Here is a 14,321-nt window from a genome sequence, read left to right on the forward strand (position 1 = left end):
GTTGAAGAACAATCAAAACTTGTGATTTGCCATCAACCAATTTGTGAAGGTACGGAGATCACCTCAATATCTACCACGAGTAACTAGACAAGATTTTGATATTAAATCAACGGAATTGGGTGGACTTGTGTCCGTGATTCTTGTGTGACTCAACCGCCTCAACGGAGACATATATGATCGTGCCAAAGATCTGAACTTGAGGAGACAAATCGTTGTGTCTGATCGACTCTCCAGTGAACTCGTTCGTCAGCACTCGTCCGGAAACTCTCTGCTAAATTGCTGCGTTGTGTTTTGTGTTCTTTATTCCGCTGCTATATCATGTTTGATATAATTGATTGTATGTTGCACCTACCGGGGGGTGCTCACGCATCCAACATGTTATATATTCTTCCACCTGAAAATTCTTATCGCTGTCCTCACATTTTAGCATTAGTTTCCACGAGAAAAAATAGGAGTAGTATATTAATTGTACACGTACGCCATCACTTCCGTCCGGTGTTATGTTTGTGATGTAATCAAATACGGCACACGTACGTACGTGAGGAATTTAATTGGGGAGAGTTAGAATCCACGCTTGCATGCATGCACATGGAGAGTTGGAACCTGAAGAGAGGCTGCGTACGTATAGTCGTTGGAGTTGGAACCTGAAGAGGATCAAACACGGCTCGAGATTTTCAGTGGTGTCCGTCCAAGCAAGCCGTTGTGTAGTCATGCACGTACGGTGGCTGTGACAAAACAGTCCCTGGCGGCAATTCCTTTCGTAACGTGATCGGGTACAGGCCGGAGCCATGTTGCTGCTCCTATAAAACATAGCCATATATAGGGCCGACTCGTTACGTACGTATACACACCACCGCGACCATCGATCCGCCTCGGCAATACAGGCAACCATGAAGCTCTTTCCGGCCGTCGGCTGCCTCCTACTCCTCATCATTCTCAATGGTATATGTACCTCGATCTGCAAAGCACTAGGAAGTACTGCACGTAGTAATACATCTCTTCTATTGATCAATATTACTAAGCATAATTCGTTTTTTTAACAGTTGCTGGAGTTGATTCCCGGGGCACCCCTGCGGCCTCTGAAAACAAGTGGACCAGCTTGTTCGTGTTCGGCGACGACTTCGCCGACAACGGCAACCTTGCGAAGCTGCGGCGTGGTCAGACTCAACCTGATTCTATTCTTCAAGACACCTTTCGTCAGTGGAACTACCCCTATGGGTCTTATGTCAACTCTCGTGGATCCGCCACGCCTTTTCCAACCGGCCGCTTCTCCAACTACAGGATTCAAGCAGATTTCGTCGGTACGTATTATGTACACGGATCGTATATACTGGCTATTCGTGCTATTTACTCCTGTATTTAATGTCATCCGAAAATAAACCTCTATACCTATGGCTTAATTTGTCCTTTGCAGCAAGGATCTTGGGTCTCACCCAATCTCCTCCGGCCTACATGCTCACACCGGATCAAACATGTGACCCATCTGGCATGAACTTGGCTTTTGGCGGTGCTGGCGTGTCTCAAGTGTCCAAGAAGGCGCCCACCCTTGCTGCACAGATCAGAACATTCAAGAGGCTAGTCAACGACGGGATAATTTCAAAGGATCAGCTTCGCCACTCCATCGCGCTTGTCGCCGTCTCTGGCAACGACTACATGAGTGATGCTGCCGTCAAGGACACCTTTTTGAATAGCTTCGATGATGTGAGTATACTCGTAGAGAAAACAACATTAATTTAATTAGTCGGGTATAAATATGTCTCCCATCCGGATTACTAAAAACTTCTTTCTTGCAGGTCCGTACTTACATTGCCAACGTGACAACTGAGATCACCAAGAACGTGGAGCAGCTGCAAAACCTAGGTGTGAGAAAGGTGCTAATAAACAACTTGCATCCCATTGGCTGCACGCCTCTACACACTGAGTCAAATAACAACACCGCATGCGACCTTCTGGCCAACTATGGCGCCGGTAATTAATGACTTGCATTCATGCACGTTATAATTAAACTCTGAATAGTAGTAATAATAATACTTCGCCACATATTGGTTCCTGAGTGTGTGCCTGAACTGTGTGTCTGTACACATGCAATTAATTTCCATGTGCATGCAGGTCAAGGGTCGGATCAGTCTAAAGATTTCAAGCGCAAGCTGACCCCATGCTGCAATAGAATTCATCCGACAGGCTACTGTGGACAGCGTAGCGCTTCAGGAGAGGCCCTCTACAACCTATGCCAAAATCCAGACAACTTCTTCTACTGGGATGAGATTCACCCGACAAATGCTGGTTGGAAGGCCGTGATGACGGCACTAGAACAGCCTTTGAAGGAGTTGCTAGATCGAGACTATGTTCATTGATACGGTCTTCAACAGCCTAGACTGCATGTTGCGTATCATATATTTTTTTATTTTGGGAGGCAGCTTGATTAATTTCTACTAGTAGCTGGTTGGTGCAGTATATTTTAGGTTAGTTCATTGGTAGCGTATTTATTTAGAAATTAAGAAGCTTAGGAGTTATTTTTTCCTTGTGTTTTGACGAACTTTTGACTTCATTAGTACTCTTTAGTACTATTTATTCATACACTGGTTTTCTCAATGTTTTGTCCACTGTGTGAGATTAGAAAGTTAATGCCTAACGTGCATGTATTTGAGATCACGAGAGTGGATGCAAGTGTTTTGACGACGAGTCGACAATTTCTCCGCTTGTAATTGTTGAAACGCACGCATGGTGTATGGCTATTCATGTTTACATATCTGTTATGATCTGTATAACTACAATCAGAGGTAGCACTATTTGCTGCAGATTTTGATCAGAACCCACCTGTAAGCATGAAAGAGGAGCAATATCAAGTAAGCTAACTGTTCCAACCCTAATACCGTAGTTTGCTTTACAACAATTATCCGAGAGGAAACATTTGAACCTAGCATTTTCTGTGTTGGCTATTCTTCAATACTCTGTATTTCATTTTAAGTAATACAACTTTAAGACTGGTTGACGATTTTAGAAACCGTCCAATCTAGCTGATCCAATGGTGAAAAAATAGAAAGTACTGAAAATTACTAAAAACACAAAATTATTGAAAAGTACTAAAAATAATGAATAAATCTCTGACCCGTGGGCCCCTTTCACGAGCGGCCTGTTTGACTGTTGACCATTTGACCGAACCTTGACCCAGCCTAGGTATTTTGCCATCCGACGTGTGGGCCTGTGATACTGAGCGCCATTTCGCTTTCCCTCTCTGGCAAGCCGGCCCCACCGTTGTCTTCCTCAGCGCCTCTGTCCCTTCCCCTCATCCCCTCCTCGCCCCTGGACTGCTGTAGCCGTCCGGTCTCCTGCTCCGCCAACCCGTCCTGTGCCCGTCCCCTCGCTGCCCCCTCACGTTCTTATCCCCTACCCTGCGCCCCTCCTCCTTATCTCCTCTCCCCCGCGAGCTCCCTCTCCCTGCTCTCTTCTCTCCCCGAAGCTCCCTTTCCCCTCCAACAATTACCCACGCCATGGATTCCAGTGACCTCGCCCGAACTCGTCCGCGGCCGCATCATCCCCGTGGACCTGTAGCCCCACCGCCTATGCTCATCCTCGCACCCGAGCGGTCTTCTTCCCCGTCTCCGGCAGGAGCGCCGCCCGCCGTCGATTCCCTCGCCCACGGCATCCCGCTCTTTTCGACCGGCGGCAGACGGGATTCGTGTGGACGGACGGGAGGCGGCCGAGCTCTCTGCAGCGGCGGCGGCCGGGATTCGCGTGCACGGACGGGAGGCAGCCGAGCTCTCTGCGGCGGCGGCGGCCGGGATTCGCGTGGCCAGCTCGTCTCCGACGTCGCCTCCCCTCGCGTGCAGGGAGCTGCCGCTCCAGCCGGCGATCCTCCGTTGAGCTCCTCCGCACCCTGCTCGATCTCTGCAGCGGCGGCGGCCGGGTCCGTGCGAAACAGGGATCGTGCCGGCGGACATGCTCACGCGCAACCCCGCCGTGCAGCGCGTCGTTCTCTCCGAGGTCGCCCTCAGCGGCGACCGCTACCTGAACTCCCTCACCACCATCATCGGCGTGGAGCTCTCTGACGACCTCCAGGCAATCCCCATTTGCTCGAATGCTGCTGCTAGCTTAAAAGATTGATTGCGGTAGCAGCAGTGGCGAAGCTGCAAGATGACTTGGAAGGACAAATCAAACAACAACAACAACAAGCTAGAGTTTGTAGTATGTTTGGAGGCCAGCGGCGGATTCGAGCGGGCGGGCGGGCTGCGGACTCTGGTGGTGACGAGCTGGAGCTGGGCTGCGTCCGGCGAGCGGCGGCGGCGGATGCAGGGGTCAGACGCGAGGGTTCAGAACTGAGATCGTGCTCGAGCGGCCGGTTGTGCGATGCTATGAACTGACCATAATACGCCTGGTTACGTTAATTTGAAATAAATAATTTACTGTGACAGATGGACGGACAGAATTATTTCCATCAGAGTACTAGAAAGTGCTAAGAAGTACTCGCCAACCACCGTATTAACATGCAGTCTTTCAAGTGTGGTTTGAATTTGCAGTTATTTTTCCCTTCGCTATATTACTATTTTTGTGATAACCGGCTATTTACTAGTCTCTGCCAATAATCTACCCACTGAAACACAACTAGACACATATGTATCTAGACAAAGATACGTATGTTTGCTTCAATGGCTTCGGAAGAAATTAAGTAGCACGCCAAGCAACGGAAGCACCAAAGATATGTTGCACCAACACGATTCCATTGCATGTCAATGCACTCTGCTAGCGCCGGCGATCACGATGTACGGCCAGAACTATTGCAGCAATGTGAGTAGAATCGCCCATGCCAGCCTCCACCATGCCCGTATCCCGAGCCTCTTCAGCAGCATCAGCTCACCGGTGCCCACCACCCAGATGAACCACGCAACGTCGACCAAGGCAAGAGCCGTGATCGCGCAAGACGCGACCGCTGTCGTGCGCGCGACCGGAGCCAGCACCACGCACAACCCGAAGGCGAAGGCGGCGCCGAGTCTCGTCGCGGAGCTTGCCATGAATGTCGCTGATAAGACGAAGGAGATCATGCGGGTGCGTATATCGACGGCAGCCACCCCTGCGTACATGAGGCTGGTGATGGAGAGATCCGAGCAGATGAACGCCAGCGTGTTGGCGATGATGAACACGTCGAAGGCGTAGTACTCAGCGAGCGTCGGCGTGCCACCGTTGCGATGGTCATCCGCTCGATAGCCGCCGGGCAGGGCAAAGGCTGCAGCAAACGCCACCGTCGCGATCAGAACGGAGCCGATGCCGATTGTCTGCGTTGAGTCGGTGATCTTTTGCGCTTCTTCCTTTTGTTCTAGCTTGGGAATGTGTTCTTCGTGGAAGAGATCCCATCTGTACGTACCATTTTGAGCGCCGGCATCTTGTAGCAGTTTATATACCCTAATTCTTGGGTTCTGCAAGAATATATCCATTGGTTACTGCTGCATGAGAGTGGAACTATATGCATCAGTAGTACATGTTAAAAGAATGGATTGCTTACCAGTCCGTAATGAACACCCACGGGTGTCATGATCCATGAAAGATCGAGCAGTGTTTGACCCTTGCTGTTTGTCAGATTCAGCTTGACCAGGCAGTTCTTCATCAGAGGATTGAAGATCCACAGATTCCCGAATCGAACAGCGAGGTGTAGCGCGGTGTTGCCATCCTTGTCCTGCATGTTCAAGAACCGACGGCGCGAACTTGTGGCTCTGCAATTTGCAGGCGTAGGTGACAACCGACTGGCTATCCTCAACGACAGCGACATGCAGGAAGGTCCTGCCCTTGGCGTCGCACAGCTCGGCGCAGTCATGGCGGCCGTGGAGCAAGACGGAGACCGCCTTGACTCTGTTCGCGAACGCGGCCACATGTATGGGAAACGATTCATTCCTGTCTGGCTGATACGCCGCTGATGTCTCGGCTTCGAGCAGCAAGTTGATCGCTTCGCGCTTCCCCCAGGACGCGGCAAAGTGAGAGCCGTACTTCCAGTGGATCGCTCTCCTTGTTTGATGAGATCATTGTTCCATTCCAATAACATTTTGGTTGTCTCTGCAGCCGATAGCTCGGAATGTTAAACAAGATTCTTTAAAAAAAATGGCGAGCAAAGGGGCTTTTGCATCACTGATTTCACTTTCGATGAAATTTCAGTGATGTCATCCTGTGCCAAAAACATTTCGTTGACACATGAATTCAAACCAATTTCAAGTTCAAATCTGGTAATGTGGACAAGTTGAAAAAACAAAAAAAGTTGGAAATTTCCGTGACTTCAGTTGTTCTTGAAATATTCCGAGGAGAACTTAATTTTGAAACCAGAAACTACTCACCTTTGCCCTTGAGAACAGCCACATGTAGAGCCGTTCGCCCGCCTGGTCCAGAGTAGGAGAGCGCTTTGTCTTTGTCGTAGAGCTGCCGTGCAATGGCGTCGTGACCCAGCGACACGGCCAGATACAACGGCGAGGCGCCGTCGGCCGGGGGAACACGAGCCAACTGTGGGTCCTCTGTTATCAGCCGGCCAACCATGTCCCTGTCACCCAAACGGACCGCTTCATGTAGCACCGTCTCTCCCTGCTCGTTTCGCATTCTGAGGATCGCCTTCACCTTAATCTTCTCAAGGCCGTCGCCATTCCCGGCGCTTGCAAGAGCCACGAGATGGGTGACCATTCCACCCCATCCAGCCCGGGCGGCGCAGTGCAGGGGAGTATCGCCATTCTTGTTCCGGGTGCCGAGGAGGTGGCTGGACTTGCCGTAGACCACCGTCGCGCTCTCGAGGAACTCCTCGCCGTCTCCCCTCGACGCTACCACGTGGAGGACGGAGTCCCCGGCAACGGTGACCGCCTCGGCGGGGGCCGTTACTGATGATATTGATACCTCGGCAGTATCGACGGCGTCGTCAGTGGCAGGTTCCTCGACGTGCACGACGACGTCATCGTGCTGCGCCAGTGTAGGCACCGGCTGAGGCGCTGCTGCTGCCGCTGCGTCTCCTTTTTTGCAGAGGAGACGCTCTAGCTGCTGCCAATCGCCGCGCCGGGCGGCCATGAGCAGTTCGGGATTTGGCTCGAAGCCCTCATCTTGTTTGCATTGTATCTGCGGGGTGTTAGTTTGCTGTGTGTTTTCTGGAGCCATTCTTGGTGTGGTGGCATGGCATGTGTTAGAGTTGTATATTTGTATATACGTCTGTGTACGTACGTGTACGGTATTTTATACCGGTGTAATCTTGTTGTACAAGTTGATCCTATTATATAAAGTATATGCCAGCCGGTGGGGCAACCACGGCAAGTAAATCTTTTTGACTTGGTATCAGAGCTAGCCGACCCACCTAGGGTTTTCGCCGGCTCCCGCGATTCCGCCGCCGCCATCTCCAAGCGCCGCCGCCCTCGTCTCTCTCGAGTGCCGCCGCGCTCTCTCGCGATGACGTCCTCCGCGATACAACTCTCCACCGCCGGCGCGTTGGCCTCGTCCTCCGCGATACAACTCTCCCCACCGGCGCTATCATCTCCGCCCCCACCGGCCACAATACCAACACCATCACGGTTCGCCTCGACCGCACCAACTTCCTCCTTTGGAACATGCAAGTCGTCCCCAACATCGCCGGCCAGGGGTGGTACGGCTTCTTGGACGGCTCCTGCAAACCACCACCGGCCACAGTCACCCAAGGAGCGGGGGCTGACGCCGTTTCCAAGCCCAACCCGGATTATGCCTTGTGGTTCTACACGGTTCAGCGTGTTCTTAGCATCCTCGTCGGCTCCATGACGGAGGAGATCCTCGGCCACCTCGTCGGCTGCACCACTGCGTCGTCTGTGTGGGCGTCCATCCTGTCCATGTTCTCAGCGCAGAACATGGCAGGGGTGCGCCAGATGCGTCGTCAACTTTCGACGCTGAAGAAGCACGACCTCGCCGCCGCCGCCTACTTCCACAAGATGAAGGGGTACGCGGATGCCATGGCCATGGTCGGTGCTCCCATCATTGATGATGAACTGATCGACTACATCATCATCGGTCTCAGGCCTCAGTACGAGTCCCTCCAGAACTCTCTTACAGTGCTTGGCGCTGCCGGTGCCGATAGTCTCAGTCTGTCGTCCTTCTACTCGATGCTCCTCTCATGCGAATCGTTAAAGGAGCAGAACGCTCAAGCCCCCGAGTTCTTCACTTCCGCCAATGCCGTGGCACGGCAGGGGCGATGCTCGTGGCGGGGGGCGCCCCTTCGCTGACACCAACAGCGGCCGCTCTGGCGGTCGCCCTTCTGGCTAGCCAGGCGGCGGCCAGAACTCCGGAGCCGGAGGCCAACATCAGCATCAGGGCTCCTGCGGCAATCGCCCAACCAAGGGGCGGCGGCGGCGGCGGTCGTAACGGCCGCCAGCGGCCGCGCTGCCAAATCTGCAAGTACTGGGGACATGAGGCCCTCCAGTGCAAGAACTGCTTCAACCAATCCTTCCAGTCTGAGGACAGTCGCTCCGGCCAGTTCGCCGCCTACCAGGAAGGGCAGCCCTGGTTTTTCGACTCCAGCGCCACCGACCATCTCACCAACGACATTGGACGGACGAACGTCCAGGAGCGCTACCCTGGCAAGGACCAAGTGCAAGTCGCCAACGGTGCAGGTTTGTCTATTACGCATGTTGGTCACTCTCGTTTACCTGGTTCATTGTCTCATATTGAACTTAAAAATATCCTAGTTGTTCCTGGTCTTAGCAAAAATTTGCTTTCAGTATATCGCCTTGTTTCTGACAATCATATCTTCATCGAGTTTCATAAATATTTTTTCCTCGTCAAGGACAAAGTCACGAAGAGAATTCTTCTTTGCGGTAGGAGTCGTCATCTTGTCAAGGGCACTGCGGCAATGCACCCCTGCTCCTTGCGGAGGTGTCCTATGGAGGGGGGCGGCAAGGGCACTGCGGCAATGCACCCCGTCAGCGCCGGACGCTGATGGGATGCACCACCATAGTGCCTCCGCAGCGACCCTCGCCCAGGAGCCGCCCACTTGAGGAAGCGCGGCAGGGGCACAATGGCAGTGCACCCGTCGGCGCAGGACGCCGATGGCATGCACTACCATCGTGCCTCTGTGGCGTCCCTCGGGGCGGGCTCGATGGGGTGATGCAGCAGAGGCGCGATGGTAGCGCACCCGCCGGCACTAAGCGCTGACGGGAAGCACCACCTCCGCGCCTCCGTGGCACCACCCACCTTAACGGCCCCGGACCCGGCTTCGTTCTGAGCCGTTCCATGGTTGGAGCGCGTCTTTTATAGGCACGGGAGGGGGGTTTGCCACCGCGCGCGACGGACCCGCGCAGCACCCGTGGTGCCCTTCCCTCAAACGCGGCGCAGTTTCCGCCGCCATGTTTACCAGGCAACCATGGCACACGTGGCGGCAACCTGCCGACTCAGAAGCCTCGGAGTGCGGTGAGCCCCTTGTGTTGCGGTCCTCCCGCACCACAAGGCACCGGTATATGGTGCGACCCGTGGGCAGCCCACGGGCACCACAATGTACAAGATTCCACCCTTTCCTGCAGGTTAGACTCTTACCAGGCCCGAGGTGCTGCAAAAAATTTCGGGACTTACGAAAATAAGCAACACAGACAAACCCCTCCTGCCTCCCAGCCCCCGGGCACAAAGGGGTCGATGCCAAACTTGGATGCGAGCACTTCCTTTCCCAGGCGCAGCGATTGCGCGGTGCAAGCTGCGGGGGGCCCGGCAACTGCGCGTCCAGTGATGCACGCTGCGGGAAGCCCGCCAACGGCATGTCCAGTGATGCACGTTGCGGGAAGCCCGCCAATGGCATGTCCCGTGCCGGAACGATCCGGCAACGGGTTTATGTTTTGAGGCCACAACAGCCCCCTGCTCACAACCAAGTATGGAAAGACACCTTTGTGCACTTAAAGCAGGAGACAGAAGAGAGAGAAACACGCGAATAAACAAGGCAAATCCAAAGCCCAGGGGCGAAACACTTATCTTTATTCACGATTAACTAGTGGTTTACACGCGGGGGCTGCCCGGTTACACTAGTTTGAGAGGTATGCATCGGAGGCATCACCTGAGGGTCGGGCTCCGCCGCTTCACGGGTAGAACTTGCGCAAGTGCTCAATATTCCAACTATTGGGCACTAGCAAGCCGTCTTCGGTTTCCAGGCGGACAGCCCCCGGCCTGGTCACCTGCACTACCCGGAAGGGGCCCTCCCATTTCGGAGTCAACTTGTTCCCGGCCTTCGTTCCTTCTATCCTTCTCAAGCCCCCGGGGACGGACTCGCCTGTCGTGATAACGATGGAGTCCCTGTTGGTAGCGCGCGGCTCGCACAGCAGCCCGGCACCGAAGCTCTTCGATGAAGTTTAGATCGTCGACCCTTCGCTCGTGTTGGCTGGTGTCGCCGTACGCGCGTACTCGGGGAGATCCGTACTTGAGCTCGAGGGGCGGCACCGCTTCTGCCCCGTAGACAAGGGCGAAAGGAGTTTCGCCCGTTGCTCGACTAGGTGTGGTCCGGATGGACCACAGCATGGGCTGGAGTTCTTCGATCCAGTGCTTCCCGTGGCCTTTGAGCTTGTCAAAGGTTCTCGTCTTGAGCCCCCACAGCTCCTCTGCCTTGGCTCGCTCCGCCTGTCCGTTACTCCTCGGGTGAGCAACGGACGCGAAGCGCGGCTTATCACCCATGTGCTCGCAATAGGCTTGAAATGCCGCGCTCGTAAATTGCGTGCCGTTGTCGGTGATGATGCTGTTAGGCACACCAAACCGGCACACAATACTTCTGAAGAACTTGATGGCCGCCTGGGAGGTCACCTTCCGCACTGGTTCCACCTCCACCCATTTGGAGAACTTGTCGATGGCCACGAACAAATATTCGTAACCGCCGACCGCCCTCGGTAGCCTGCCGACGATGTCGAGCCCCCAGACCGCGAACGGCCATGAGGACGGAATGACATGCAGGGCCTGCGCCAGTTGGTTGCTCTTCTTTGAGTGGAACTGGCACGCTTCGCATGTCCTCACCAGCTGCTCTGCGTCAGCCAGGCTGTGGGCCAGTAGAAGCCATGCCAAAATGCCTTGCCGGCTAAAGCCCGGGAGGCCACATGGTGTGAACATGTGTCTCGATGTATGTCTTCCAACAGTGCGCACCCTTCTTCCTGCGGCACGCAGATGAGTTTGACACCGTTCGTACGCCTACAGTAGAGGTTGCCATCTACCACAGTGTACATCTTGGCTTGCCGTGCCACACGTTCCGCGGCGACGCCATCTTCCGGGAGAGCCTTCCCTTTCAGGTAGCAGGCGATTTCTTCCGCCCAGGGGGGAATCTCCCTGCCAACGCATGCCGCCATATCAGCGGCATGGACCCCTCCTGCCGCAGGGGTTCTTTCGGTTGTCGGAGGGGCATCCCCGGCAGCCGGCTGGGGGGCGACTGAAGGAGCCACTTGCTTCTGACAGAACACCCCCGCCAGAGGCTTCCGGCGCTCTGTGCCATCTTGGCCAGCTCGTCAGCAGCGAAGTTATCCTTCCACTTGACGTGTTCGAAGCGCAAACCTTTCAACTTTCATTCTAGCTTGCAGACCTCCCCCACGTACGATGCCATTTGAGGGCAGTCGTAGTCCTTGTTGACATGGTTGATCACGAGCTGGGAATCGCCACGAACAACCAGGTGCTTAATGTCGAGGGCGACCGCTGCCCGCAACCCGGCAAGCAGGCCCTTGTACTCCGCCGTGTTGTTGGTGGAGTTAGCGAAGTCGAGTTGAACAACGAACCTCAACTGGTCCCCTGTTGGTGACTCGATAACGACCCCAGCGCCTGCTCCCTGAAGACTGAACGCACCGTCGAAGTAGAGGACCCAGTGGTCCTCGTCTAGCTTGCCGGGCAGGCTGTTCTCCGGCTCACTTTCTTCTACGCCCGTGGACGTCCATTCCGCGACGAAGTCCGCCAGGGCCGTGCTTTTAATGCTTTTGGAGTTGGCGAAGTGGAGGTCGAACTCCGACAACTCCATCCTCCATTCGGCCACCCTCCTGGTGGCTTCACGGTTGGTGAGGGCCCGCTCAAGGCAGAACCTAGACACCACCGTGACGCGGTGCGCCTGGAAGTAGTGGCGCAGCTTGCGGGACGCAAGGAGAATCCCCAGAAGGAGCTTCTGTACTTGCGGGTACCTTGTCCGCGCGTCGCGCAGCACCGTACTAACGAAGTACACCGGGTGTTGAATCATCCGCTTCCGCGGTGCTGAGGCTGCCGACTCGGGGGCGGTCCCCGGGTCTGAGGCGGTTGCCGGGGGCCGCTCAGCCCCCTGCCCTGCAGCCCCAGTCCCCGGGACGTCTTCCTCCCTCTCGGCAACCAGCACCGAGTTGACCACCTGGTCAGTTGCCGCTAGGTAGAGTAGTAGCGGCTCGTGCAGCTTGGGGGCTACGAGGATGGGCCGCGACCTCAAGTACTGCTTGAGTTCCTGGAACGCCGCCTCGGCCTCGGGAGTCCAGTCGACTGGACCCTTCTTCTTCATTACCCTGAAGAAAGGTAGGGCACGCTCGCCTAGCCTGGAGATGAAACGCCCCAGCGCGGCAACACAGCCGTTGAGGCGCTGGACATCTTTCACCTTGCAGGGGCCCTCCATCTTCTCGATGGCTTCTATCTTGGTTGGGTTGGCCTGTATCCCCCTGTGTGAAACCAAGAAACCTAGAAGCCGCCCGGAGTTGACACCGAAGGTGCACTTATCGGGGTTCATCTTGAGCTTGATCCTGCGGAGGTTGTCGAACGTCTCCCGCAGGTCATCAATCAGCGAGTCCCCACGCTTCGATTTGATGATGATGTCGTCCATGTAGGCCTCCGCATTGCGGCCTAGCTGGGGCCCCAAACATTCACGCAGGGCGCGCTGGAATATGGAGCCCGCGTTTTTCAACCCGAAAGGCATGCATGTATAGCAATAACAGCCAACCGGGGTGATAAACGCTGTCTTTTCCTCATCCTCGACCGCCATCTTGACTTGATGGTAGCCGGAGAAAGCATCCAGAAAACTCGGCAAGTCACAACCAGCGGTACAATCAACTATCTGGTCGATACGGGGTATAGGGAAGGGATCCTTGGGGCATGCGCGATTAAGATCGGTGAAATCTACACACATGCGAAGCTTATTCCCTGCTTTAGGCACCACTACAGGGTTAGCCAGCCAAGTGGGGTACAGGACTTCCCTGATTGCCCCGGCAGCCTTGAGCTTGCCCACCTCTTTCTTGATGAAATCCTTTCGCTCTTGTGCTTGCCGCCGGATCTTCTGCTTGACGGGGTGCGCGTCCTGGCGCACCGCGAGCCGATGCTCAACCGCCTCCCTGGGGACTCCGGGAAGGTCCGACGGTTGCCAGGCGAACACGTCGGCGTTATCCCGGAGGAAGGTGATGAGGGCGCTTTCCTATTCGGCGGCAAGGTTCGCACCGACGGTAACGGTGCGCTCCTTGTCGCCGGCTTGGAGGGGCAGCTTCTTCACTTTGGCAGCCTCCTCCCGGAGCCCCTGCCCCTTGCCGGGGCGCGAGCTCGAGCCTACGCCTCCCCCGGTAAGCTCTTGCGGGGTAGCGCGGGCCTTCTTCGTTGCCGGGGCATCACCCGACAAGCCGTCGTCCTCGACAGCATCCCCGTCGCCGGCATCGGCTGCAGCAGCGGCCCGGACGACTTCGCCAACGCACCAGGCCGCGTCCTTGAGGTCGCACCTGATGGAGAGGACTCCATAGACGGACGGCATCTTCATCACGCCATAGGTGCAATTCGTGGCCGTCATGAACTTGATCAGCGCCGGTCGACCAAGGATCCCATTGTAAGGCAACGGGGTGTGCGCCACGTCGAACACTATGTGTTCGGTCCTGAACGCTTCCCGGGACCCGAAGGTGACTGGCAGCGTGATGTGTCCCAGCGGGCGCACGATCCCGGGGTTCACCCCTCGGAACGGTTCGGTGGGCTTCAGCTGCTCCATCGGCAACTGGAGCTTTTCCACCAGCCTGGCAGACAGGAGGTTAAGCCCCGCTCCGTTGTCCACCAGCACCTTGGTCACCGTCATATTGCTAATGATCGGCGAGACGACGAAGGATATTACCCCTGAACCCAACTGTCGTGCTGGGTGATCGTCGGCGCTGAAGGTGATCGGCACGTGCGACCACCTCAGCGGCTGTTGCGGCTCCGCGTCCGTCAACAGCGCGCACCCGTCGCGGGTGAGACGTTTCACCGCGGCGTGGGATGAGAGAGCGTAGGCTCCCCCATGGATGCAGGCGACGCCACGAGGCTCCTGGAAGCCCGGTTCATCGCCGCCGGTATAGTCGGACTCGCGCTGCTCCTCAGCGCGCGCCCTGTCGCGTCCCCGAGGAGGGCGTTCCCGACCAGCGCGGGGCTAGCCGTGTCCC

General features: G+C 55.7%; 2 protein-coding genes across 2 annotated transcripts; one reads left to right on the forward strand and one right to left on the reverse strand.

The window, feature by feature from the left end:
• The first annotated feature begins 854 nt into the window (after nt 1–854).
• On the forward strand, nt 855–2,527 carry LOC100837909 (GDSL esterase/lipase At5g03610). The gene is made up of 5 exons (XM_024455123.1): nt 855–942; nt 1,044–1,301; nt 1,415–1,701; nt 1,794–1,968; nt 2,110–2,527. The coding sequence occupies exons 1-5, from the start codon at nt 891–893 to the stop codon at nt 2,352–2,354; spliced, it is 1,017 nt and encodes a 338-aa protein (XP_024310891.1). The 5' UTR covers nt 855–890; the 3' UTR covers nt 2,355–2,527.
• A 2,245-nt stretch (nt 2,528–4,772) lies between these two features.
• On the reverse strand, nt 4,773–7,116 carry LOC100838210 (ankyrin repeat-containing protein NPR4). Its single transcript, XM_024454632.1, has 4 exons — nt 6,318–7,116; nt 5,977–6,042; nt 5,498–5,841; nt 4,773–5,411 (listed from the first exon to the last, which is right to left on the reverse strand). The coding sequence occupies exons 1-4, from the start codon at nt 7,114–7,116 to the stop codon at nt 4,773–4,775; spliced, it is 1,848 nt and encodes a 615-aa protein (XP_024310400.1).
• Between the last annotated feature and the right edge of the window lie 7,205 nt (nt 7,117–14,321).

The sequence above is a fragment of the Brachypodium distachyon genome, chromosome 4 (assembly GCF_000005505.3).
Source record: "Brachypodium distachyon strain Bd21 chromosome 4, Brachypodium_distachyon_v3.0, whole genome shotgun sequence".
NCBI lineage: Eukaryota > Viridiplantae > Streptophyta > Magnoliopsida > Poales > Poaceae > Brachypodium > Brachypodium distachyon.